Below are 23,692 nucleotides of genomic sequence, written 5' to 3'. Positions count from 1 at the left end.
AGAAAACCACCCCACAATGCAAGTTAAGTCGATGATAATGAGGTTAACAAATAATGAAACACTCAAGAGCATAATTAATTAGCATCACATACAATCTTGTTCTCAGCTGAGCCTTTTCTTTGTTAAAATCCTTCGGAAATCCTTCACAGATCTTGACGATTATAATTGATTGAAACCGAAAAAAATATATTTACACATGCAGGGTATATCAATAAAATGAATAATATTTTTCTTGAACATGATATGCTAGTAAAGATCACAAAGCTATACCAAACCATCAATCTAATTCTATCTGGATTTTTTTTTTTTTTTTTTTTGATTTATAAAAAAGAAAAATAAGATGAAGAGCACAAACTTGACATACAAGATAGCTAGCTGCATTGAAGATAGATGTGCTAAGAGATGTCTTTTGGAGCTGCAACATCATTAACTAGTATACTGTTGTCCTCATCATTAAGCAAGAACCTAATGAAGAAACCCTGTGGTAAATAATAAAAAATAAAATTGAAGAATGTAAAGTTCTATACTCCTTCAGTTTGGAAAACCAAAACACATGATTCTCAACAAGTAGAACCCATTGATATTCAAACAATAATTGAACTTGCTGTCAAGTGTGAATGTTTTGATATTTAATCACTAACTGATTTCTTTGTTCCATGGACCCCTAAGAAAAGACATAAATCCAAAGACAGTTAAAAAGTGCAAATTACAACACACAATAACTCCACAAGCTAAAAACGGGAAAAATGAACAAATGGCTTAACTAAAAGGAAGAATGATGATTGATGAAGTAAACTACCCTTGCGGTGGGAACATTGGATGAAGATTGAGAAGAGATCAGGAACAATGAAGGCGGCGGTTGAAGCGGGGAAGTAAACAAAAGAAGGATCGAGAGAACTGATGAGTGGAAAATGTGTTGTGTTGTGTTCTCCTTCTGGCTTTGTTTACCTAAGACGAAACTATTGCATGTAAGTCCCACATCGAAGGTTCAAGAAGCACCATAACACATGGCCTATATAAAAACAGATGCGAGCTTGTCTGAAAAAATGAATTACTTCCCACATTTTTCATGAGAACAAACGGGGTTTGTTCAATTGTATACTCCTTGTTGATGGATAAAAAAGGCTAAAATGCACTTTTGGTCCCTTAAGTTTGGCCCCGTAGCAATTTTGGCCCCCTATTAAAAAAAAACTACTTTTCAGCCCCCCAACTTCACCTTCTTTTGCAACTCAGTGGCCCCCTTCAATTTTGACTCGGTCAAAGCTCATGTGGCCAAGGTTTTAAAAAACGGGACGTTACCGCAAAAACGGCCGTTACAAATCGGTATCGGCAGTGGCCGTTACCGTTTTTGCCCCTTTTAACGCTGAGAAAGAAATTCACAGAAAAAACGCCGTTACGGCCGTTACGGAACGCCGTTACGACCGCGAAATGCCGTTACGCCCGCGAAACAGAAGAACAGGAGAAGAAGGACAGGCATCTCAAATCTCATATTAAAAAAAAAAAACCACAAAAATACAAGAACAGGGGAAGAGGAATCTTATCTTTTGTACCAGCCAGGCATCTCAAATCTTTTGTACCACATCTCAAATCTTTTTTACACAAATCAATTACTTCTCTTCTTTGGTGGTGTGATTCTTTGTTCCTTCCTTCCTGCTTGCGATTTGCGATTCTGGTGTTCGTTCTGCTTGCGATTCTGGTGTGTGATTCTTTTGCGATTTGCGATTCTTTGTTCGTTCTGCTTGCGTTTCTTTGTTCGTTCTGCACTTCTGCTTGCGTCTGTCTGCTTGCCGTTCTGCACTTCTGCTTGCGTCTCCTAGGCAGGTTTGTGATAAGTGATAAGTATTTTTTGTTTTTTGAGCGAATAAGGTTTGTTATCACAATACACACACGTATGCACACAGACAACTTCACTCTTCATTCAATAATAATCAATTAATAATAATAATAATAATAATAATAATAATAATTAATAATTACTTTTTTTTTGAAGGAAATTAATAATTACTTTTAGATGGTTTATTTGTTTATTCATATATTTATTTATTAAACTCAAAAAAAAAAGTCTGCATTCATCTCTTATTTAAGTTCAAGGTAATTTTAAATTGACACTCTTAATTTGAGTATTTAGGTAACAAATAGATGAAATTTTAGAGAAAAAATTGGGACTTTGATGTTAGATCATGAACTTTGTTTAAAGATATGTTATGAGTAGTTATTTATTAGTTAATTTCTTTTCAATCTGTCAAACACTCTATCTTTACTAAATGTAGTCCATTTTTATTATTATATTTACTTTAAACATGTTATAATTATGGAAAAAAAATATTAATCTAAGTTATTATACATTATATGATAATATAAATAGTTTTAATACGTTTTGTGAAACGTTTTGATTAATTCACACCGCGAAGACCGTTATTTGTATCGCAGCGTCCGTTACAGCCGAAATCGCGACAACCTTAACGCGACCGCGATCGCGACCGCGACCGTTTTTTAGAACCTTGCATGTGGCCAATAGATGGATGCCATGTGGCATTTAATTAATTAAAAAATAAAAAAACAAAAAAGAATTTAAAAAGAATTAAAAAGGAATTTTGGTGAATTTAAAAGGAATTAAAAAAGAATTAAAAGAATTTAAATAAATAAAAAAACAAAACACACTAAACATTGTTTCTTTCTCTATTCACGAGCACCATGGATTTCTATGGTGTCTCCAATTTCATCACCCTCTTCCTCCTTATCCTCCTTCCCCTCCATTCCGCATTACCCACCACCACCACCACCACCACAAACACACATACATCTTAATAATATACAAACATGGAACAACAAATAGCAAAAAAATTTCTTCCAATCCAATGTGTCACAATTCTAAGCCACCTCAAATTTTTTAATAATTCTTATAAGCTCAATTTATGATCTATAATAGCAAGTTGGAGCAGAAAACTATGTAATCACAATTTTTCCACAATTTAAAAATAATCAAAATGCATTTTATGGTAGTAAAATTTGAATTAGTAGATTTCCCTCCAAGAAACATGTGTTATCGGGCCTATTTTCAGCAAAACAACAAAAATCCAAATTGAATACCAGCCCATTGCAAACCCGGCCCAGTGAAAAGTCCAACCCGGGTCAGCCTTTTACAGGGTCATTAAATGCAAAGTCTGAAAAGAGAGTCCCCTTTCCCTTCTTCACCGCCGATACACAAACCCTTACTCTACAAAATGAAAAAAATCAGATGCTAAGAGACAAACACCATCAAAACCCCTCTGTTTAGCCCAGCTATTTTATTTCCCAATCCATGAAGGAATCTCCAACCCGTCACCGTCGCTTCTAACCCTCAATCTGTATTTTCCATTAACAGCTATTTCAACCCAAGGGAAATCAGATTTTTTTCAAAGCAATCTGCGAAAATCAGTATTGGAGGATGGGATTGAAGATAAGGATGAGGTTAAATTCAAATCAAGAGGTAAACAATTTCACCCATTCCAATTTCGAATTTTCCCCCCAAAATCAATCCCAAATTTTATAGTTTTTTAATTCAACCCTAACCCTAGGTTTTTAGTATAAAAGGGTGTAGTGTGTGTCTGTTCAGACTTGCCCCAGCATTGCAAAGTGTTAACATTGCACTGCTTTCTTTCTCCCTCATTTTAATTTGAACTTTCATTTTAGTTTAGTGTTGGGGTCTTTAAACTTTTAATTACTAAACATCAAAAAAATTTCTTAACAAGAAAAATGGCTAACCTTCCTGAGTTCTCTCCAATTTCTGAAATTTCTACTGAAAAAACTTTTTGGAACATCAAGGCAAAGGTAATTCGATTATGGCAAGTTCCTGACTTTAGCAGAAACACCTTGCCATTCTCGACTGAAATGGTTTTGATGGATGAAGCTGGCAACAGGATTCATGCTACCATTAAGAAAACTTTGCTCTATAAGTTCAAAAATGACATTTTTGAAGGAAAATGCTACACTTTTGAAAACATGGGGGTGGCTAACAATGGGGGTAATTATAGGACTACTAGACACTCCTTTAAGCTGAACTTTCAGTTTAGCAGCAAGGTTGGTTATATACCAAATCTCAAAATCACTAAGTCACCATACAACTTCATTCCTATTTCTGAAATTGTTGGAGGGTCCTACGATACTGATTACTTGCCTGGTATTTTTCTCTGTGTTTTAAGTTGTTTTTAAAGTTTTTTCATGTGTTTAAATCATTTTGAGATTTTTTGTTATGTTCATTGAAGTAGTTGTGGTTTGATGTTAATTTCAGACCTTATTGGAGTATTGAGTGGTGTTGGTATTGAAAGAGAAATTCAAAGGAAGGGTATCACAAGCAAGCTGAATGTGATTGAGTTGGAGTCTGGAGGGTAAGTATCTAATCCTTATTTTGTGGTTTAGTTTTTCTTTTGTAGTTATAGTTAAGTATCTTACAAATTTTTATTTTTATTTAAGGCATAAGGTTCAATGTACTCTTTTTGGAAGCTATGTGGAAGATTTGAACAATTTCATTGCAACTGGAGACATTCAGAATGCCATTGTGATCATTCAGCTTGCTAAAGCAAAAATTTACCAAGGTGAGCAATACAATATTGAACAACTTCAAGTATTAAAGTCATAATTGTATTTTATATTTGTTCTTATGTACCATTTACTATATGGTTGAAATGTATTCTAAGATCCTTAATTTGTTTGTTTAATGTAGAAAAGCTGCATGTTCATAATTGCTTGAACTGCACACGTGTGCTTTTCAACCCAACATGTGCTGATGGTCTTAGCATGAGGAGCAGGTACCCATTTTGGTTGACTTTTTATTTTGATTCATTCAAATAGGAAATTTATTTCAATCAATGTATTTGGATGTTGGTTTTAATAGATTTTATTGTTGTTTCTTAGGATGACTGAAAGTGATGATTCACCTTCACCACTGACTATAACACAGCTGCAACCTGAAACCAAAGTTGACCCAAAGGAGGAGTTTTTGTACAACACACCTAGGACTACTATGCAGGGACTTAAGGATGCCTCAACTGTAAGTGATATATAAATTTCGTGCAAAACAGCTTGATTATTTATTCTTTCAGTTTAAATCCACCTCAATAGAAATTATAGTTTCATTTCCATGAATTTTGATCTAGATACAGGATTAGTTTAATGATATATGTCCACTATTAGTTTAAAGTCAATTAGTTTTTTAAAATGAAATTATTAAGTATTGGTTATGTATTGTAGGATTCTGTGTTTGTTGTTGTTGGCACCATAAAGAGGATTGTTAACAAGGAGAATTTTTGGTACACTGCCTGTATGTGTTCCAAGGCTGTCATACCTGATTCAGCCATGTTTTTCTGTGAAAAGTGCGATAAGCACGTTAAGAAGGTGTTTCCTAGGTAATTTACTTATCAATGCTATTGTTTGTGTAAATATTTTGGGTAGTTATACATGCATTATCTATCTATAATCTAATATCCTTTTAAAATCCAATGTCTTAGGTATTGCTTGAAGGTAAGAGCAATTGACCAAAGTGATTGTGCAACACTGGTCATCTTTGACAGAGATTGTACTTCTATCTTTAATAAGAGTTGTGCTGATCTCCTTGCTGAGCATGGAATGGTAAATCTTTAGTTTTTATTTCATGGATAATGAAAATATTTTGCATCTCTTAATTTGAACTGTTTATAACCCTTTTATATGAAATTTGTGTAGGCTATCCATGAGGGACAAATGGCACCTGAACTTGCTGAACTTATTGGAAAAACTTATCTCTTCAAAGTGGAAACAAAGGCAGAATTCAATCCCAGATTTGAGCAGTCTTTCCGTGTTATGAAGATATGTCATGACCCTTCTATCATCAAAGAATTTATGTCTAAGTGGGACAAGGAAGAGGCTTCATTCTCCAAGCTCACTAATGTATGCTAATTCATAAATAGGAGATTTTTATTTTGAAAAATTAGTTGTAGTGTTTATATAAATATTGTAAAGTGTGGATTTACCTCAACTTGAAGCTAATGTGTATTTTTTGGTTTTTATTAGGAGAGTGCTTCTCTAAGCGTGTTGATGGACAAGGGCAAAGGCCCTATGCATATTGGAGAATCCAGTTTGGAATCCCAGGTAATAACTTTACATCAGAAATTCAATTAAGTGCTGCATTCATGTTCAATTAAGTGGCTGCATTGACACAGTGTAAATGTCTTATGTTTTTAGGAGCTAATCCCCTTATCTGAACCTCTCGAGAAGATTCAGGCCAAGCTTGCTAAGGTTGCTGAATCTGTGCCTGATGTTGTTAAACAGGTTATATGTTATACATTCATAAATTATATGTTATCTTTTGCACATATTCTGTTTGCTTACAGTTTCTTATATGCTTATGCACAAATGCAGGATTTGTTGCCTAAGTTTGGAGGAGCTGATTCTGAATCTGATTGCCAAGTTATCACTCCCACAGTTTCTGCAACTGCTACCAGCAAAAGGGCATCTCCCAGCAATGATGAGGATGATATGGATGTTCCACTTAAGATCATGAAGAGGAGAATCAAAATTGAGAAGAATTAGTGCAAGAGGGATTTGGCTGAACCTCTTATGAGCATCAGTTTTTTGAATCATAGAGCTTATTAAGTTTTAATCCATCTAATGTGATGTTTACTCTATGATTTTTGTATAAGTTGTAATAATTTGGTACTTAACTCTAAGATATTTTGGTACATTAGTTGGGTTGTAATATTAACTTTGACAATTGCATTCCCCTGTTTTAATATTTATTAGTATTAATCTACATTTATTGCCCTTTACAATTTTTGTTACTATGTGGGTTACAAAAATATATTTGACAAACCTATTTTTAATTATGATATATATTTTGAGTTATATTCTGCAATTTCAGAAGTTTAATAACAATTTTTTTTTAAGTGCAGGTTTCGAGACAGATTTCAATAATGGAAAATTCACTTATAGTCCCATGTGCACAGCAAAGGATCATTAATATAGTCAATTACATACAAGTTAAATTTCTCTTAGTTGCATCCATTAATGAATGTGTAAATTAGACAAATAGCTTTGTATTACAAGAATATTATTTAATAAATACAATGGTTTATTCCTTATACTTTACTTGCTTCTCTATTTCTTTATGAATATTAATTAGTACACTTCTCTGTTAACGAAAAACCTTAAGTATAATTCACCCAACCTAAAAAACAAGAATTAGGGTACCTGCTCAAAACAGGGAAATGAGGTGTTTATTAAATAATATGAATTAAAACTAATTAACACTTCTCATCAAATTAATACAACCTTAAGTATATACAACTAAGAATTATATGACACTTCTCATCATGAATACAAAAACCATGGATCCAGAATTGTTTTTAAATGATATTTTAAAAATGAGGTGTTTAAATAGCAAATTATTAGGCAACAGTTTGGAGCAGAGAAAACTAGGAAATCAGGAGCCCAATAAAGCCCAATATTGCTGTAAAATTTATTATGTAAAATAAGGAAATTTAGTTTACAACCCTTATGATATAAAGGGTGAATATACCAAGAAAAGAAGTTTCAGATCCCATTCAACCCCACACGTTGCTACTCCTTCCTTCAATTTCAATATCGTACGTGGGTAAAGGGGACCACCGACAACGATGGATGCGGCAAACCAAGGGTACAAATCTTCTTAATCCCTTTTTGTCTCAAATCGTTTATTTTCCCATCAATTTCGGACAGAAACATGCAACTGTCCCCTTCCCAATCGCATGTCCTTTAAGCTTATATACCAATTTCTGTTGCTTTTTTTTCAATTATGATTAATAGTCAAACCTTCAGCTTGGTTCTGCAATTGTTTTGTTGTAAATTTTGCATCTATAGTTTGCCCTAGATCTGATTTTTGATTGGTTTATTTTCACATTTATTCAGAATCAACTATAAAAGGAATAAAAGTGCATGATAGAATATATTGTGTGGTCATGCATTATCGTTTTTTGGTAATATCAGTAACCAAAGTATTTGTGTGGTCATGCACAATTAACCTACTTTTTTATTTTTGCATAAGATACCATGATGTTATATATTTTCCTGTAAGTTCTTAAAAAAAATTGTTATTATTTTTGGTAGTATCATTATAACAACATAAACAAATATTCACTTTATTTTATATATAAAATTAAGTGGGAAATATTTTGTATATTACATTGAACTTTCATTTAATGAAATGACTAAAGGAATATTGTGTATTTTACATTAATATATAGAAGGAAATATTATGAATGATACAAGTCACATGTATATTTAAGCTCAATCTCTACTCAGAAAATTAGTCGCTTCAAGTCACATGTATATGCTGTGCTCATTTCATTGATTTTCGCAGCAATGGGCGGCAAAGGGATTTTTTCATAAGCGAGGTCAACCCGGAAGAGGTATGTAAAATATTTAATATGTAGTTCAAGTGTTACAATTTGGTTATGTCGATTAAAACAGATATATATATATATATATATATATATATATATATATATATATGTAGTCTGCTTTGTTTCACTTTACTTAGCATGATGATGTTCAGATAAATGTAAGGAAACAATATCTTTATTATGTTGGTTGAATTATAATTATTTTGGGTGTGTATTATTTTTAACATATGATGTATTCTATATGGATTTTTGAACCCTTTATATTTGTTGTTCTTAGGAGAAAGTACCTGTGGATTTTCAATTCTACCTAAGAAATCAAGACACACTTCAAGTTAACAAACAAGGATTTCTTAGGGATCACGATGACAGAGGCATTGTTATCCGTTTTGATATGGATCAATCTGGAATTTCAATGAAGAACGGTGCATCAATCGCGCGGAAGTTTGGCTTCAACATTCCTACTATTGCCAAATTTGAATATCTAGGTCCCTTGAACATGTTTTTTGTTACCTCCTTGGCTGATGCTAATCCACAAGTTGCAAAGAATGTGGAGTTAGTGCAAGATGCTGATGAAAATCAACAAGTCCCGCAGGAGGTTGTTGACATTGAAGATCCCCATCAAGAAGTCATCGATATTAGTTCAGATGAAGAGCAAGATGAAGGTGAGCAACAAGAGGAAGATCCCTACTGTTTTGAGCAATTAGTGTCTGCTACTCTGGCTCAGTCTGTACATGGTCAACCAATGGTAAGTTATACAATAAAAAACCTTCTCCTTATAATTAAAATTCTATTTTTACATGATGTTAGTTTATGAATAATATATATTGTACTACTCAAATATGCAAAATCCTTTTAGGAAAAAATTTGAATTAAGATCAGGATTATATGAATTAAACAAGAACATGTCAAGTTATGTTGTTCCATGATCCCTAGGAAGGTTAATCTTTTCACTATGATATAATAAATATTGAGATTGTAGAATCACTTAGATATACACTCAGTAGTTTTAAAAGTTACCACAAGATGAGACATATTCGGTTGTTTATTTTTTTTTTTATACATAAATTTAACGATGTACATATGATTCAAATTGGTATGTGCAATTTACTAAGGTGTTTTTGTCAGTTTTGGTTTAGCATTTTCCCAACCGTGTTTCTAGAGAGATATTGACTGTTCCAAGGAAGTGGATTGTCTTGGTTGATATGGGAACACTCAAAGAGTACAAGTGCCGGCTCAACACGGCTGAACGAAACAAATGCGAAAAATCATTAGGAAGAGGATGGATGAAATTTGTCAGAGACTGTCGCCTAAAAGAAGGTGACAGACTTTGCTTTGAGTTGGATCGGCCTCCTACGACATTGTTTGTTACTGTGGTTAGGAGGCATAATATTGCTTGATGGGTAGTTTAAATATCTTGGAATCTGTATTTTGGAATGGGGATTATGGAAATGGCTTATGATTTTGGTGGTAGTTATGGATGTTTTATTATGTAAAATATGACTTTGACAATGTATATGGCACTTGGTTTGGATGTTAAAATCCAACTTTTTGGTATGTAATGTTAATTGCTGGTTGCTTTTGGCTGCAGGGTCACATGTACATGTGTGATGTAGCTTTCGTTTGTATTATATGACAAACTTGATGATGTTAATTCCAATGTCATGCTCAATGCTAATTATATATTACTTATGCCCATGTACATCTCTGGTGCAGCTTTAATATATAGTTTTTATTATATCATGTATGAAAAAACTAAAAGCAAAGACATTCCTTTTCATGATAATGCTTACAACTTGGTATATGGACTTTGTCTTCTATTGAGACATTAAACAATGACATTCACGTTAAAGCATGACCTTGGTTGCTTTAGTGTGGGCCACAATATACCTACAAAGAAGACAATTGATTTGCATATTCCATTTTTGTGTTGGTTTCTAGAGAAAAATTCATTGACAATGACATATCAGTGTTTTGGCAAAGCTTTAATTTTGTCACATAGTGTATAGGCCAAAAAGGTGTTTCATTTTTCCAACACAAAATGTCCTCTATCCTTTAATCAAACACAACCCTATCCATGTAAAAATCAGCAACTCAAGGTTCTTCTCTAACACAAATTTCTTCAACAATGGAACCAAATGATCCATCAAGTAGAAGGATGAAGAAAAAATTAATAGTTGCACAAAGTAGTTCTATCAACAAAGGTATGTCCAAATGTTATTCACAATGTCAAATATATATTGCTTGGGAATGAATAGTAGAATATCCAATCAAGATAACTATGTTTCTTTAATACCATTGTAGAGAATATGTCTTCCACTACATCTTCAATGAATCATGTTAACAAATTATCCAGGGAGCCTTTTAGAAGTCCTCTTTCTCCATTGATGAATGGTAATATTATCTATCTACTTATTTAGTTGTGCATAATTTTTATTTTTGACATATCAAATCCCACAATAAAATAATCCCAAGTGTTCTTATTTTATGTTTGTACCACAAACATTTGAAGTTTGCAATTAGGGTTCTCAAATTTATATGACATTAATTTTTAGATATACCAATGCATCAATCTCCATCTCAATCAATAAGTCCTCCATCCATGGGTAATTCCGATTCCTCACATGCAAGGATGAAGAGAAAACATGCAATGTTGCAAAGAGGGTCTAAAGAAAAAAGAAAGGATAAAGGTATGTTTGGTATAAAATGTTTATAATTTATTTTACATTTTCATGTTTGTTTAATATATTACCGAAGGAATGTGAATAACATCAAAGTATGCTTGACACATTAAATTGCAGAGAATGAGGATTCGGACTATGCTTTAAGATATAATAAAAAGAGGCTATCAAAGGAGGCACACTCGAATCCTATATCACCATTGATAAATGGTATTTATATAGATTGTAATATTGCCTACAAAATTTAATAGTCTTCCAAGTTGTAGTATGGTCAAACTCTATCAAAGGTTTTTTTTTTTATAATGTGACATAATTGCAATTGGTACCATGTAGATTCAGGTGAAGCATTGTCAACTATCGAGCAAGCAAATGATTCAACATCAGAAATGATGAGATCATCTGAATCAACAATTAACCCGTCTCTATCTTCTATGAATTCATGTGAGTTATTTATATGTTTGAATCAATATTCTTATTCCGCAAGATTGGTCTCACACTTACATATTTTAATCATTGACTTACTATGATAATATTTTAACAGTTCCATCAACACTAAGTCATAGCATTTTGTCTAAGAGGAAGGTGGCAGAATCATATCAACCAATAACCTCACAAAGAAGTCCACTATCCAACATTACCAACATTGAATGTGTTCCTTTTGGCAGTAAGACATTTAATTATTGTGTTGCTAATAAATTAAAGCATCTAACTTATTTGGGTCATATCATTAATCTATTGGCATCATCAACACACACAAATGCACATATGCAGTGCCACAAGTTCTAAATACAAGCAAAAAGGGACAAAAAACTAGAGTTCAAAGGAGAAGGAGATTTAAAGAGCTTCCTGTTACAAGACTTAATTTTGATTCAGTATTTGAACAAGGTGGTCCATCATCAAACTCATCAGCCAATGGTAAGTGTTGAATATTAAATTTTCTATATTACACAAAAAATAGTTAAATTAACACATTTTCTAACAGTGGTTAATCAAGAAAATATCATTCTGGATGCCTTCAAAGTTGATATATATGGTGATGCTGAGAGAAAAGGTTCGTCTAGAACTTTTATTTGTGTAACTAAATATACTTTAACCACTTAATGATATTTTTGATATCTAATATATATTAAAAAACCATCCATAGGATCCCTTGATTTTGGATCTCCAGATATCACATGCAAATGGTGCAAAGCTAAACTTTGGATAGAAGAGAGGGCAACAAAGTCTAGACCAGCGACCATAGATGTAGAGTTTTCACTATGTTGTCAAAAGGGATATGTTGATATTCCATTTGTAGAGGAACCGCCTAAATTATTGTTATCATTGTTGGATGGAAGTGAACCTAGAAGCAAGCATTATCAAGCCAACATCAGAGCATACAACAGTATGTTTGCCTTTACATCCCTTGGAGGCAAAGTGTTCACAAAGCTCAACAATGGAAATGGACCACCTCAATTCATCTTAAGCGGACAGAATTATCATAGAATTGGAAGTCTGCTGCCTGAGCCTGGAAGTGCTCCAAAATTTGCGCAACTATACATCTATGACACTCAAAATGAAATTCAAAATAGAACCAAAGTTTTTGAGTAAGTACTACTTTTTCCTACCCTTGATTGTTTATTGTTATCATTAAATGTTGATTATGTTCTCATTATATGTTTATTGTGATCGGAATTGTTACATTGGGTTGCAGTGCAAGTGATGGTGAGGGTGGATTTGACATCTCATTGGTGGAAGATCTAAAAAACATGTTGGATGATTGTAACCCTTTGTGCAAATCATTTAGAAAGATCCGTGATATGTTTGAACATGGTCCACCTCCCAAGATGGCTTTAAGATTGTTTCGAAAGACGGATAAAGACTCAAGGATGCACAATTTACCTACGGTAGATGAAGTAGCTGGGTTGATAATAGGTGATTATGATGAGACCGAACAGGGTAGAGATATTATAGTGGATGATGTAAGGAAAGGCTTACGAAGGATACACGAGACACATCGCTTATACATGCCACTTCAATATCCTTTAGTATTTCCTAAGGGTGATTATGGTTATGAGGAAGATATCCCTTATAGGGAATTTGAAGATGAAGAAAAAAAATCAAGAGGTTCAAGGGAAAGAGTTGCCATTAGAGAGTACATTGCATTTCGCTTGCAAGATAGGGATTGTGAGTTTGGAAATATTCTTCTTGGAAGAAGATTGCTTCAGCAGTTTTCCGTTGATTGTTACACCATGATTGAAGCTCAAAGGCTATCTTATATTCGGAATAATCAGGGAAATATTCGTTCAGATTTGTTGAATGGATTACAGGAAGCAGTTGAATTGGGAGACAATGACCCGCGGAAAGCTGGACAGCGTGTTATACTTCCTGATTCATTTACAGGTTCACCAAGGTACATGTTCAATAATTGCCAAGATGCAATGGCAATTTGTAAGAGATTTGGCTACCCGGACCTATTCATCACAATAACTTGCAACCAAAATTGGAAAGAAATCAAGGACTTTGTTTCACAGAGAGGCCTTAGTGCATCCGACAGACCCGATATAATTTGTAGAGTTTTCAAGATGAAGCTTGATCAATTGATGACAGACTTTAAGAAGAATGAAATGTTTGGGAAAGTGCAAGCAGGTATGTTTACGATATAGTTTTTAAATCTTTGATTTAACTGTTTTAAATAATACATTCTGCATGTTTTAATATTTTCATATATCATAGGTATGTATACTGTAGAGTTTCAAAAGAGGGGGCTACCACATGCACACATTCTTTTATGGTTAGAAGGTGTCAACAAACTGCATACAACTAAGGAAATAGATAGGGTTATATCAGCAGAGATTCCTCATCCACATCTATATCCAAAGTTGCACTCGGCCGTTTCAACATACATGATGCATGGACCATGCGGAGGTGCGAACTTGAATTCACCTTGCATGAAGGGAAAAAGATGCTCAAAATACTTTCCAAAGAAGTTTTTAGAGGCCACTGCTATTGATGAAGATGGTTTTCCAGTATATAAAAGAAAAGATAATGGTGTTAGTGTGATCAAGAATGGAACTCCTTTGGACAATAGGTATGTTGTTCCTTACAATCCAACACTCCTGATGAGATATCAAGCACATGTTAATACTGAATATTGCAACAAGTCAAATGCAATCAAGTATCTATTCAAATATGTGAACAAAGGTCCTGATAGAGCAAACCTCCATATTAAAAAACAAGCAGGAGACAAAGATGAAGAAGGGCAGATTGATGAAATTAAGCGTTACTATGATTGTCGCTATGTGTCACCATGTGAAGCATGTTGGAGAATTTTCATGTTTGATATCCATGAGAAATGGCCATCTGTTATGAGATTAGCTTTACACCTAGAGGGTCAGCAATGTGTTAGGTTCAAGGAAAATCAAAAGCTTCAAAATGTTGTGAAGTATCATCAGTCAGTTCCAACTATGTTTCTTGCTTGGTTTGTTGCAAACCAAGAGTACAGTGAGGGTAGACATCTTACATATGCTGAATTTCCGTCAAAATTTACTTATCTTCCTGACAAGAGGATATGGCTTCCAAGGAAAAAGGGTTTTCAGATTGGGAGGCTTTCTTACATTCCTGTAGGCTCAGGTGAACTTTACTACATGCGGATTTTGTTGACCTTTCAAAAGGGTTGTAAGGGGTTCAATTGTATTAAGACTGTTAATGGCAAGCTCTACGACACTTTTCAAGATGCATGCTATGCGCTTGGGTTATTGTCCGATGACAAAGAGTTCATAGATGGAATTATTGAAGCTTCTAGATCACAGAGTGGTCAGATGCTCCGTGTTTTGTTTGTTAGACTTTTAATCATGAATACAATGCACAAGCCTGATAATGTATGGAAAGCTACTTGGAAGTTATTAGCTGATGGAATTCTCTATACAAGACGAAGGATGCTCAATATTCCAGGTTTGTAATCTTTATTTTAACCTTACTCAACACTGTACTTAACGAATATTACATTAAAATGGAATTATACTTTACATATGGTTAACTTGATTGTTTTTATATTAAATTTGCTTATATTTGTATTAGACAATAACACCTACATGTCGTTATGAACACTACAAAAAAAATTAGCAAAGTTATTCATAACATGTCTGACACGGCATCATTATATATGTTATAATATTGGACCATAATTATTGTTTGATGTAAAATAAATTATGCAGATTTGCGCATTCCTGATAGTGAGTTGCAAAATCTTTGCCTTATTGAGATTGAGAAGTTGTTGATGTGTAATGGGAAGTCATTGAAAGATCACAAAACTTTGCCTTACCCAGTGTTCGATGAGTTACTTGCCCAAGCAAATAAATTCATTGCCGATGAATTGAACTATGACAAAGATAAGCAAGGTCAGCTACATAAATCCCTTCTTGAAAAACTCACTGATGAGCAGTATGGTGTTTATTCCACAATCATGAAATCTGTTGAGGCACAGGATGGGCAGTTCTACTTTTTGTATGGATATGGTGGAACCGGAAAGACCTTTATGTGGAAGACACTATCCGCAGCCATCAGATCACAAGGTAAGATTGTCATTAATGTTGCATCGAGCGGAATTGCATCTTTGTTGTTGCCTGGAGGCAAGACTGCGCATTCTACTTTTTGTATACCATTGAAAATCAATGAAAAATCGACTTGCAATGTGAAACAACAAGATCCTAGAGCCAAGTTGCTTAGAGAGGCAAGTCTTATAATATGGGATGAGGCCCCTATGATGCACAAATTCTGTTTTGAAGCATTTGATCGTACTATGCGTGATATAATGAGGGTTGTAGATGAGGATAATTTGAAAAAACCTTTTGGAGGGAAAGTTGTTATTCTTGGTGGTGATTTTAGGCAAATTTTACCTGTCATTAGGAAAGCACGTAAACGTGATATAATGAAGTCCTCTGTTAATTCTTCTAATATTTGGCATAGTTGTAAGGTCTTAAAGCTCACAAAAAACATGAGGTTAATTGGTGATGGCACAAGTGGTAATGCAAATGAGATCAGAGATTTTGCAAAATGGATTTTGAAAATTGGAAATGGTGATATGGTTGCAGATGAAGATGGAGAGAGCATCATTGATATTCCAGAGGATTTGTGCATTCCTCCGTGCAACAATCCTCTACAAGCATTGGTTGATTTTGTTTATCCAGGTATTGTTCATAGCATTGACAATCGAAGGATCTTTGAAGAGAAAGCGATACTTGCTCCTACTCTTGATGCTGTTGAACAAGTCAATGAGTATGTTTTGTCACTAATTGAAGGGGAAGCAACAGAGTACTTAAGTTCGGATACAACTTGCAAATCTGATGAAGACTATGATATTCAAGGGGATTGGTGCACTACAGAATTTTTGAATGACATAAAGTGTTCTGGAATACCAAACCACAGGTTGATTCTAAAGACCGGAGTTCCCATCATGCTGCTAAGAAACATTGATCAAGCCAGTGGCTTATGTAATGGAACACGACTACAAGTCAATCACCTTGGGAAAAATATCATTACTGCGACCGTCATTACTGGCAAGGGTATTGGACAAAAGGTATTAATCCCAAGGATGGATTTGGTTCCTACAGATTCAGGATTTCCATTTAAATTTTCAAGAAGACAATTTCCGATTTCATTGTGCTTTGCTATGACAATAAACAAGAGCCAGGGACAATCATTGTCGAAGGTTGGATTGTATCTACCTCGACCTGTTTTTACACATGGGCAATTGTATGTAGCTGTTTCTAGGGTAACCACGAAGAAGGGGCTGAAAATGTTGATTTTGGATGAAGATGGCAATCCATGCACCTCAACTCTAAATGTTGTTTATCCGGAGGTCTTTTCTAATTTGTAGAAATTATCTTATGAGGTATGAATCTGTCTATATTTAAGCTTGATTGTCAATTTTTTTTTATCGAAAGTACATTGCTAACATGCAAAAACCTTTGTTTATTTTTGTAGATAACTTTGGAGCTACGTATAGTTGATGCATCTATCTACAATAAGGGTTATGTTTTTTGGATTGATTGCGCTTTAAAGTATGGCCTACTATTTTGTGTTACATATAACAAGTAGGCTTCATTGTTATTTGTTAACGATATGTATTTGATTCTAACTTAATTGAACTAATTTTTGATAGATGACATCTTTGATTTTATTTAGATCAACATAGCCCGATTTTGTCTAACCACTGCATTATAAATTTGTATTTTGGTGGTATGTTCAGAAATATAATTTTTAACTCCACAAAAAATTGTCAGCCCGTGCGTTGCACGGGTGGAAATACTAGTACATACATACATACATGTTGCCGCCGTTTCATCTTCATCTTCATCTCCTTCTCATTCATGTTCTTCAATCTCCTATATACATACACAAGAAAAAGATAATCAAACATAGCAAACCCAATAACAACAACAATTTCCAAATTCTCAAACCAAAATTTCAAATAACTATGAAATTTTGAGTTTTCGAAACAAATTCTCAAACAAAATTAATTTACACAATAACTACCAAAGTTTATCAAGAATTGAAACTAAGTTAGAGAAGATTGAATTTTGGTTCATGGAGAAATCTTCCCAACACAGACTTTGAGCTTGAGAGACCTTTTCCTTCAATTAAGAGTGCTGCAAATGGACACCCAAAGAAGCTGCTTAATGGATCTGGACTGAATTTGTCAACTCCTCTGTCTAACCACACCAACGGTGATTTGTTGGACCTATCTTCTGCCAACGGCAAAAAGAAGAAAGAGGGAACGGTGGCGCCGTCGCGTGTGTCAGCGGATAAGGAAGAAGGAGGGAACGGTGGCGCGTGATCTTCGGAGACGAGTTTGCGTTTGGTATAATTTGTAAATTGGTTGCTGGGAGTAGAGAGAGGAGGAGGTAGTTGTGTTGTTGAAGTGAAGATGATGAATCATGACTGTTCCTGGGTTTAATTCGTTTTTTTTTTTGAAGAAATGGTTTAATTCTTTTTTTTATATTTATTTAAGGGTTAATTATGTTTCTAGTCCCTATAAAATAGCGACCTTGTAAGTTTAGTCCCTACTTAATTTTAATAGCATTTTTAATCCCTAATTTTGTTTTTCTGCACTGAGTATTAGTCCCTACTCAATTCAAATTTGTTTAATTTATGCTTAAACTCTTAAATTTTTGAACAATTTTTTGCAGACATGTTTAGAACATTACTAAAAGTTCGTCCGCAAAAAATTATTGCAAAATTTGATTTCTACATCCAGATTTTATTACTTTTTATCTTTAACTTTTGTCGTTTTAAAAAATTCATATTTAATTCATTTCATGTCAGAAAATTCTAAATTTTAGTAAACGAACCTTTCATAGTGTTCTAATCTTGTCTCAAAAAAATCGTTCAAAAATTTAAGAGTTTAAGGATAATTAATCAAACTTTGTTTTAGCAGGGACTAAAATTATAAGTAATTTTTTTTTTATAGGGACTAAAAATGCTATTAAAATTAAGTAGGGACTAAACTTACAAGGTCGCTATTTTATAGGGACTAGAAACATAATTAACCCTTTATTTAATTATGTAAATAATTAATTGGTTTTTTTTAATTTTCATTTATTATATGCCACGTGACCGAGTCAAAATTGAAGGGGGCCACTGAGTTGCAAAAGGGGGTGAAGTTGGGGGCCTGAAAAGTTGTTTTTTTTTAATAGGGGGCCAAAATTGCTACGGGACCAAACTTAAGGGACCAAAAGTACATTTTAGGCGGATCAAAAACAATGTTATAAGACTCAATATAAGAGTCAACCTATGTTTTCTAGTCCATCATCAAAGAGTACATAATTGGTCTAAAAATGAGTTTATAATTGGTTGGAGTATTATTTACTTACGCTCAAAGCCAAATAAAATATAATTTTTTTTGGCATGCTACAAATCTAGTTATTTTAAAGAAAAGAAAATGATATTTTTCTTATCCGTTTATTGTGGTTTCTTACTTTATTCCCATCATTTTGTTTAGGATAGGAAGGGAAACGTTTTTTTTTTGAAAGGAGATGAAGTGAAATGTTAGAAATATATTTTTTCTAACACTCATTTTTTTTTATTTTAAAAAAATCTAACACTCACTATCTTATTACTCGCTAAATTACCGAAATTCCGACCATTTTTTGTGTGATCAATTTATAAAGTGTGAACCTACATCCTTTTTTTGAATATAAAATAGAAATTCAAAAATAAAATGTGAGTTTCATTTAATAAGAAAAATATTTTATATTCAGAAATAAAATTTACTAAACTTATAACAAACAAAAATTTATATTATATTTCTATCATTTTATTCTAAGGGATCAATAAAATTATTTTTTTTATAAATTATTGAATTATACTTGGTGAAATTAAACTAATTTTTAAGGGAAAATTAATCTAGTTTTATGATTTAATTGTAAAAATATAAAATGATATAATTATTTAACTTTATAAAAAAATCTGTTTATAACATTCTTGGGAAGTTACCAATTTATTCTAACTTCTTACAGATGTGCTTAGATTAACTAGATTATGATGGAGAATCAAATGTGGTGCAGAAAAAGGCTATCACATGAATGATTAAAAGAATGTTTTAAGTTTTCCTTGTGTCTTATTGAGGAGAAATTGATATGATGATATAGCTTAATATTTTGTGATTCAGTTTTCACACATGCACATAATAAAGTAGGATCTAGGCTGAAGTACAAAATCAAATAATATTCACTCCCAAAAACCGTTCTATAGTGGATTTCAACAGGTATGTGTATTTGTGTGTGCTTGACCATTGTTCTGGTTCTAAACTGATGATGACAAGTCTCATGGCTGCAGTAGCTATAGTTCGCAGAGTGACTCTCATAAAATGCATATAGAGGTTTTGATAAATGATTTTCATTCAGTAGTAAAAGTAACGACGACATGACCATTTATACAATGTTATATAGTCTGCAAAGTTCCCGAATTGCTACTAAAAAAATATATATAGAAAGGGGAAATTAGTAGAACCAATAGGAAGGCAATGAAAGATGATATGGTAGAAATAGTAGAACCATTAGAAAAAGGATTTTCACTAAAAATGATTCACCGGGCGTTGTGGGATGGAGGTGCAGCGGTCTGTGATCTCTCCGCTATCAGGAGTAGGAGATATCCTGAGTCAATCGAATCATACATTAATAACTTTGGCTATAATCTTTAAAATGCACAATTAAGATGATTAGTATTTGAAACAAGTATGTTTTCTTATTTGCCTATCTGCGCAGCACATGTTTGCATAATTTTTCTGCTGATGAATATTTAATGATTGATGCTTATGAGGAATATTAATTGCTATAAGACATATAGGAGAGGATCTATGGATAGGAGATACATTTTATGATCATAAGAACTATATTGCATTTGTCAACTTTATCATCTATACAAGTGTATAGACTTATTCACACACTATCCACTATAGAAATTTACACAGGCTAATCATTTTGCTGCATCAGGAATATTACATATTAATCAACTAAAGATAATTTGAAGAAATTAATTAATTGATTAATCATGTGGTTAATACATCCGGAAGTGAATAATGTGATCCAAGAATTTTGCCACCAACATCAGGAAAAGACTCATGACTGTCTAGTGAACTGACTTTTCCAACTGCGCAAATGCGATTTTTAGTTGCTTTTAAAAACAGAAGGGTAGCCCGGAACTAGAATTCGAAAACAGAAGAGTACGTTAGCATACCAATGTGCGATTAATTTTTGGATGTTTGATTTAGCGTTGATAAACTTTCGTGTGAATGAGGTTTTCTCTTTGGAAGGCAGTAAAAGTTGAGATAATCTTGTGTATGATAACATTCAGAGGACCTGCTTTTGCAAGCGCATCTGCAACAATCTTGTACATCATACATATTGTTTATCCCTGTAAGGACAATATTTCTTGAACAACAGCACTGGATGGAACTTCTTCTGGCCACATTGTTTTCAATTAAGTCAATGAAAATAAGGTTAAAAATAAATAAATAATGAAACACTCAGAGCATAATTAAGTAGGCATCACATACAATCTTGTTCTCAGCTTAGCCTTTCCTTAATACATGTTCATAATTAAGTAGGCTGCATCACATACTGCAATTGCCTGCACCAATTTTGTTGGAGGGAATAGTATTCTTCACTTTATATAGAAGTTTATTTACATAAACTAGTGTATGTTGGAACACTAGTTAAAGTCTAGTGAAAAAATTGGAAAGAAAGAAAACACTATGAGAAACTAGTGTGTGGGTATGTGACTTAAAAATGTCCCACATTGGAGAGTCACCCCAACTAGTAAGTGTTTATATAAGGGTGGGGTGACCTCCAAGGGTGTGCCCTTGGGGTACCCATTTTTGTGAACGCTTACAAAATACAATCACATGCGTGACGACGCCGCCGTCCGTCCGACCGGCCGGGCCGGGCTTGGGTCGTGGGTTGGAAAATTGTTGATATATATTTTTTTGTCACTTGAAAATGTTAATTAATTAATTAATTTTTCATTATACGAAAGCGTTCGCGTAACAAATTAATGTGTTACATTTCGACCCGATCCAAACCAGTATCCAGAAACTTCCGGATATTTCCAATTAAAGAAAACGCGTTTGCTTTGCTTAAGGATTAAGCAAACTTAATCCCCAAGTCACGCGTTTGCTTAAGGATTAAGCAAACTTAATCCCTAAGTAATTCTCGCGAACTCTGCCTATAAAAGGAGAGCTCCCCCCACTCATTCTTCACACCAAAATCTCACAGTTGATGCTTCCTGTGCGATTTTCTCTCTTCTCCCTTCGATTTTAAATCGTTCTTCTTCTTCTACTCCTTTCTGTCCCATCGGTTTCGAATAGAGCGGTTACGTACCGTATCGAGTGGCTTCGATCAAACGATTGAACCATACTTTGAGGTGTAATTCTCGAGCGACTATATACTGTGCAGTATATACTCGTAACAGTGATCTCGGCTGTTTTATCCTGGAGACGGCGTGGTTGTTAGTCTACCTTGCACAAACTAGGGTAGTGCCGCGAAACGTCTTAAAGAAAGCGACCTGGTCGTGACTCACCCAGTAATTTCGTTCGGTATAATTTTTAAAACGAAAAACAACAATTTTAAGACGTTTCTGAAACCATGAATACCAACAACGAAATTACTGTATCTGGAACAGCTGGTGATTTCAACAAACCGTTTAAGTTTCACGGTAGTAACTTCAAGCGTTGGCAAACAAAGATGATGTTTTTTCTAACTACGAAAAAGGTTGCCCATGTCTTGAAGGATAACATACCCGTGATACCATCGATGTCGGTTCCTATGGAAACGACTAGTAACGGTAAGACAACAGTGGCTACAGATGCTTCTATATCTGCAGCAAATGCTGAGTTGGAAAGGCTTACTGCCGAACATGCTGAAAAGGTGAAACAGGATGAAAAGGATATACTCCTCTGGAAAGAAGAGGATTACCTGTGCAAGAATTACATATTGAACTGTCTTGCGGATCATCTATATGATCTGCATCTGATTCATAAGACAGCTAAGGATGTTTGGGATGCTCTTCAGAATAAATATAACACTGAAGAGGCTGGCTCAAAGAAATTTGCTGTGAGCCGGTACCTAAACTATAAGATGAACGACGAGAAATCTGTCGAAGAACAATCTCAAGAGCTTCAGAATATAGCTCATGAGATTTTTGTTGAAGGGATTCAATTACCTGAGCAGTTTCAGATTGCTGTGATAATTGATAAACTGCCCCCTGCTTGGAAGGACTTCAAGAATGCCCTTAGGCATAAGACTAAGGAGTTTTCTCTTGAAAGTCTGATTACTCGACTTCGTATTGAAGAAGAGGCAAGAAAACAAGAACTAAATGAAGAGGTGTTTGCTGTCTTGCACAACAACACTAAAAAGAAATCTGTGGGTGCTGTTCTGAAGCCTGCTGGCAAACAATTCAAGAATCAGAACCGTCCTGCAAATAAGAATTCCAATCGGAATAAGAATGGGAACCCTCAAAAGGCCCCAAGAGCTCAACCATCAAAGAATGACCCTGCTCAACCGTTTAATTGCTACAATTGCGGACAACCAGGTCATATGGCACGAAAGTGTAGAAACCCATCCACTAGACCGGCTCAAGCTCAGGCTCACTTGACAACAAATGAGGAGCAGCCGTATATGGCAATGATAACTGAAATCAACATGGTGGGTGGATCTGATGGTTGGTGGATAGACACTGGTGCCTCTCGCCATGTCTGTTATGAACGTGCTATGTTCAAGACATACACTGCTGCTGAAGATCAGAAGGTGCTGTTGGGAGATTCTCACACCACTGAAGTTGCTGGAACCGGAGATGTGGAGCTGAAATTCACCTCCGGGAAGACTCTCATATTGAAGGATGTGCTGCACACTCCTAGAATTAGGAAGAATTTAGTTTCTGGTTTTTTACTGAATAAGGCTGGTTTTGAACAAATCATAGCATGTGATATGTACTCTATTACTAAGGATATGGTTTTTGTTGGGAAAGGGTATGCTACTGATGGTATGTTTAAGTTGAATCTTATGAATAAAATTTCTCCTTCTGCTTATATGTTGTGTGATTTTAATATTTGGCATGCACGACTCTGTCACGTTAATAAACGAA

The 23,692-nt window shown here is 34.2% G+C and overlaps 3 protein-coding genes and 2 long non-coding RNA genes across 5 annotated transcripts; 4 read left to right on the top strand and 1 right to left on the bottom strand.

Annotated features, from left to right (window-relative positions):
• Positions 1 to 104: 104 nt before the first annotated feature.
• On the bottom strand, positions 105 to 18,883 carry LOC146933435 (uncharacterized). Its single transcript, XR_015007467.1, has 2 exons — positions 17,379 to 18,883; positions 105 to 948 (listed from the first exon to the last, which is right to left on the bottom strand). It is a non-coding gene; the product is annotated as an uncharacterized LOC146933435 (long non-coding RNA).
• Positions 3,202 to 4,574, top strand: LOC146933439 (uncharacterized). Its single transcript, XR_015007468.1, has 3 exons — positions 3,202 to 3,469; positions 4,271 to 4,367; positions 4,453 to 4,574. It is a non-coding gene; the product is annotated as an uncharacterized LOC146933439 (long non-coding RNA).
• On the top strand, positions 4,707 to 6,713 carry LOC146933438 (uncharacterized). Its single transcript, XM_085705219.1, has 8 exons — positions 4,707 to 4,787; positions 4,894 to 5,029; positions 5,230 to 5,384; positions 5,487 to 5,607; positions 5,701 to 5,904; positions 6,028 to 6,105; positions 6,199 to 6,285; positions 6,376 to 6,713. Exons 1-8 carry the CDS (start codon positions 4,777 to 4,779, stop codon positions 6,544 to 6,546), a joined length of 963 nt encoding a protein of 320 aa, XP_085561345.1. The 5' UTR covers positions 4,707 to 4,776; the 3' UTR covers positions 6,547 to 6,713.
• On the top strand, positions 7,545 to 9,988 carry LOC146933437 (uncharacterized). Its single transcript, XM_085705220.1, has 4 exons — positions 7,545 to 7,648; positions 8,351 to 8,399; positions 8,671 to 9,138; positions 9,530 to 9,988. Exons 1-4 carry the CDS (start codon positions 7,629 to 7,631, stop codon positions 9,788 to 9,790), a joined length of 798 nt encoding a protein of 265 aa, XP_085561346.1. The 5' UTR covers positions 7,545 to 7,628; the 3' UTR covers positions 9,791 to 9,988.
• LOC146933436 (uncharacterized) lies at positions 12,443 to 16,935 on the top strand. The gene is made up of 4 exons (XM_085705218.1): positions 12,443 to 12,657; positions 12,765 to 13,699; positions 13,787 to 15,004; positions 15,268 to 16,935. Exons 1-4 carry the CDS (start codon positions 12,458 to 12,460, stop codon positions 16,926 to 16,928), a joined length of 4,014 nt encoding a protein of 1,337 aa, XP_085561344.1. The 5' UTR covers positions 12,443 to 12,457; the 3' UTR covers positions 16,929 to 16,935.
• Positions 18,884 to 23,692: the final 4,809 nt, after the last annotated feature.

This window comes from Medicago sativa, chromosome 4, assembly GCF_051527215.1.
Source record: "Medicago sativa cultivar Bolivia chromosome 4, Bolivia_mono, whole genome shotgun sequence".
Lineage (NCBI taxonomy): Eukaryota > Viridiplantae > Streptophyta > Magnoliopsida > Fabales > Fabaceae > Medicago > Medicago sativa.
This window is presented reverse-complemented; position numbering and strand designations above follow the sequence as displayed.